Raw genomic sequence first — 1,699 nt, 5'->3', positions numbered from 1 at the left:
GCAACCTCCACCTCCCAGGTTCAAGCGATTCTCCTGCCTCAGCCTCCTGAGTAGCTGGGAATACAGGTGCACACCACCATGTCCAGCCAATTTTTTTGTATTTTTAGTAGAGATGGGGTTTCATGATATTGGCCAGGCTGGTCTTGAACTCCTGACCTCATGATTCACCCACCCTGGCCTCCCAAAGTGCTGGGATTACAGGCGTGAGCCACCAAGCCTGGCCCACTGTGGGGATTTTCTCAATTTTTGTGCACATAAGCAGATGGCAGACAGTGTTGAAGTTAGAGCAGAATCCATGCTTTGCTCCTCCCTTACAAAGCCACAGCACTGTAACCTCATAGCTTCTCCTGTGGAAGCCTCACTTTCTCTACTGGCTTTTTCTTTCCCATTTGAGCACCTCTGAAAAAAAGATCCTCTGCTGAATCTCTTTTATTTCTACCTCCATACCTTTTGGCCTTTGGGGAATTAAAGAAAAAAATCACTACTTAGTGCCTTTGTGCCAGATCTTTAAGCAAAAAAAACCCAAAAAATTAGAAATTGCCTGGAAAATGCAAGCTCAGATATCAGCTGATCCTGGTTATTCAGAGAAATTGGTCAGGCGTGTTACTGAAGGTTTAAATTATGCAAGATATGAAATATAAAACTAATAAATTAGTGTTATCTTAAGATCTCTGTTACTATGGTTTTTTTAAGTTGGATTTACTATATTTTTCATGTTTGTATAAGTACCTTCCGTGATTTCTCCTAGATTTCATTATAAATGCAAAGTGGGGCAGAAAGAATATGGTATTGGTACAGGTTCTACTAAACAGGAAGCAAAACAACTGGCTGCTAAACTTGCATATCTTCAGATACATAAATCAGAAGAAACCTCAGTGGTATGTACTGCCTTTGCATTAAATTTTTGTGGTTTAAAATTCCCTCTGAAGTTGACTTGAGGTTAGACTGTGTTTACATTATGCCAAGACAGCCAGTGATTTAGCAAAATGATTCCTCCAGTCTGTGTCACACCAATGAACCATGTGCCATGGGGCCACGAGGCCTCAGAGGGATAAAAGTTCTGTTGGTAACTCAGGGTGGTTTTAAAAATCCAGACCAGGCTGGGCATGGTGGCTCACACCTGTAATCTTAGCATTTTGGAAGGCCAAGGCTGGTAGATCTCCTGAGCTCAGGGGTTTGAGACCAGCCTGGCCTGGGCAACATGGCAAAACCATGTCTCAACAAAAAAAAAAAAAAAAAAAAAAAAAAAAAAAAAAAAAAAAAAAAAAAAAAAAAAAGATATTTAACATATTCTTATTGCTGTCTGAAAGAGAAATTTTTATAAAAACATTTAATGTTTAAGGAGAATTTAGAGAAAGAATCAGTGATAAAAACAGTAAACTAATAGTTACATCCTTTTCTTCTAGGGCTTCTGAATCATCACCTGAAAGTAGTTTCTCAGAAGATACATCAGAGATAAATTGTAACAGTAGTTTAAACAATTGTTCTTCATTGCCTATGGTATCGTATTAGTCTTGAAGCTTCCTACTTAATCTTATTTTTCTGTGTGTTTCCTCATTTAAAAATAACTTCCAATGGGCCAGGCGCGGTGGCTCACGCCTATAATCCCAGCGCTTTGGGAGGCCGAGGCGAGTGGATCACGAGGTCAAGAGATCGAGACCATCCTGGTCAACACGGTGAAACCCCGTCTCTACTAAAA

The 1,699-nt window shown here is 39.9% G+C and overlaps 1 protein-coding gene across 1 annotated transcript in view; it reads left to right on the top strand.

Annotated features, from left to right (window-relative positions):
* The window catches only part of EIF2AK2 (eukaryotic translation initiation factor 2 alpha kinase 2), a 42,136-nt gene that overhangs the window by 10,474 nt on the left and 29,963 nt on the right, over positions 1-1,699 (top strand). Inside the window, 2 exon segments of the mRNA XM_017534895.2 lie at positions 749-906; positions 1,355-1,500. Coding sequence (XP_017390384.1) covers positions 749-906; positions 1,355-1,500 — 304 coding nt within the window.

This window comes from Cebus imitator, unplaced genomic scaffold, assembly GCF_001604975.1.
Source record: "Cebus imitator isolate Cc_AM_T3 unplaced genomic scaffold, Cebus_imitator-1.0 Scaffold88, whole genome shotgun sequence".
Lineage (NCBI taxonomy): Eukaryota > Metazoa > Chordata > Mammalia > Primates > Cebidae > Cebus > Cebus imitator.
This window is presented reverse-complemented; position numbering and strand designations above follow the sequence as displayed.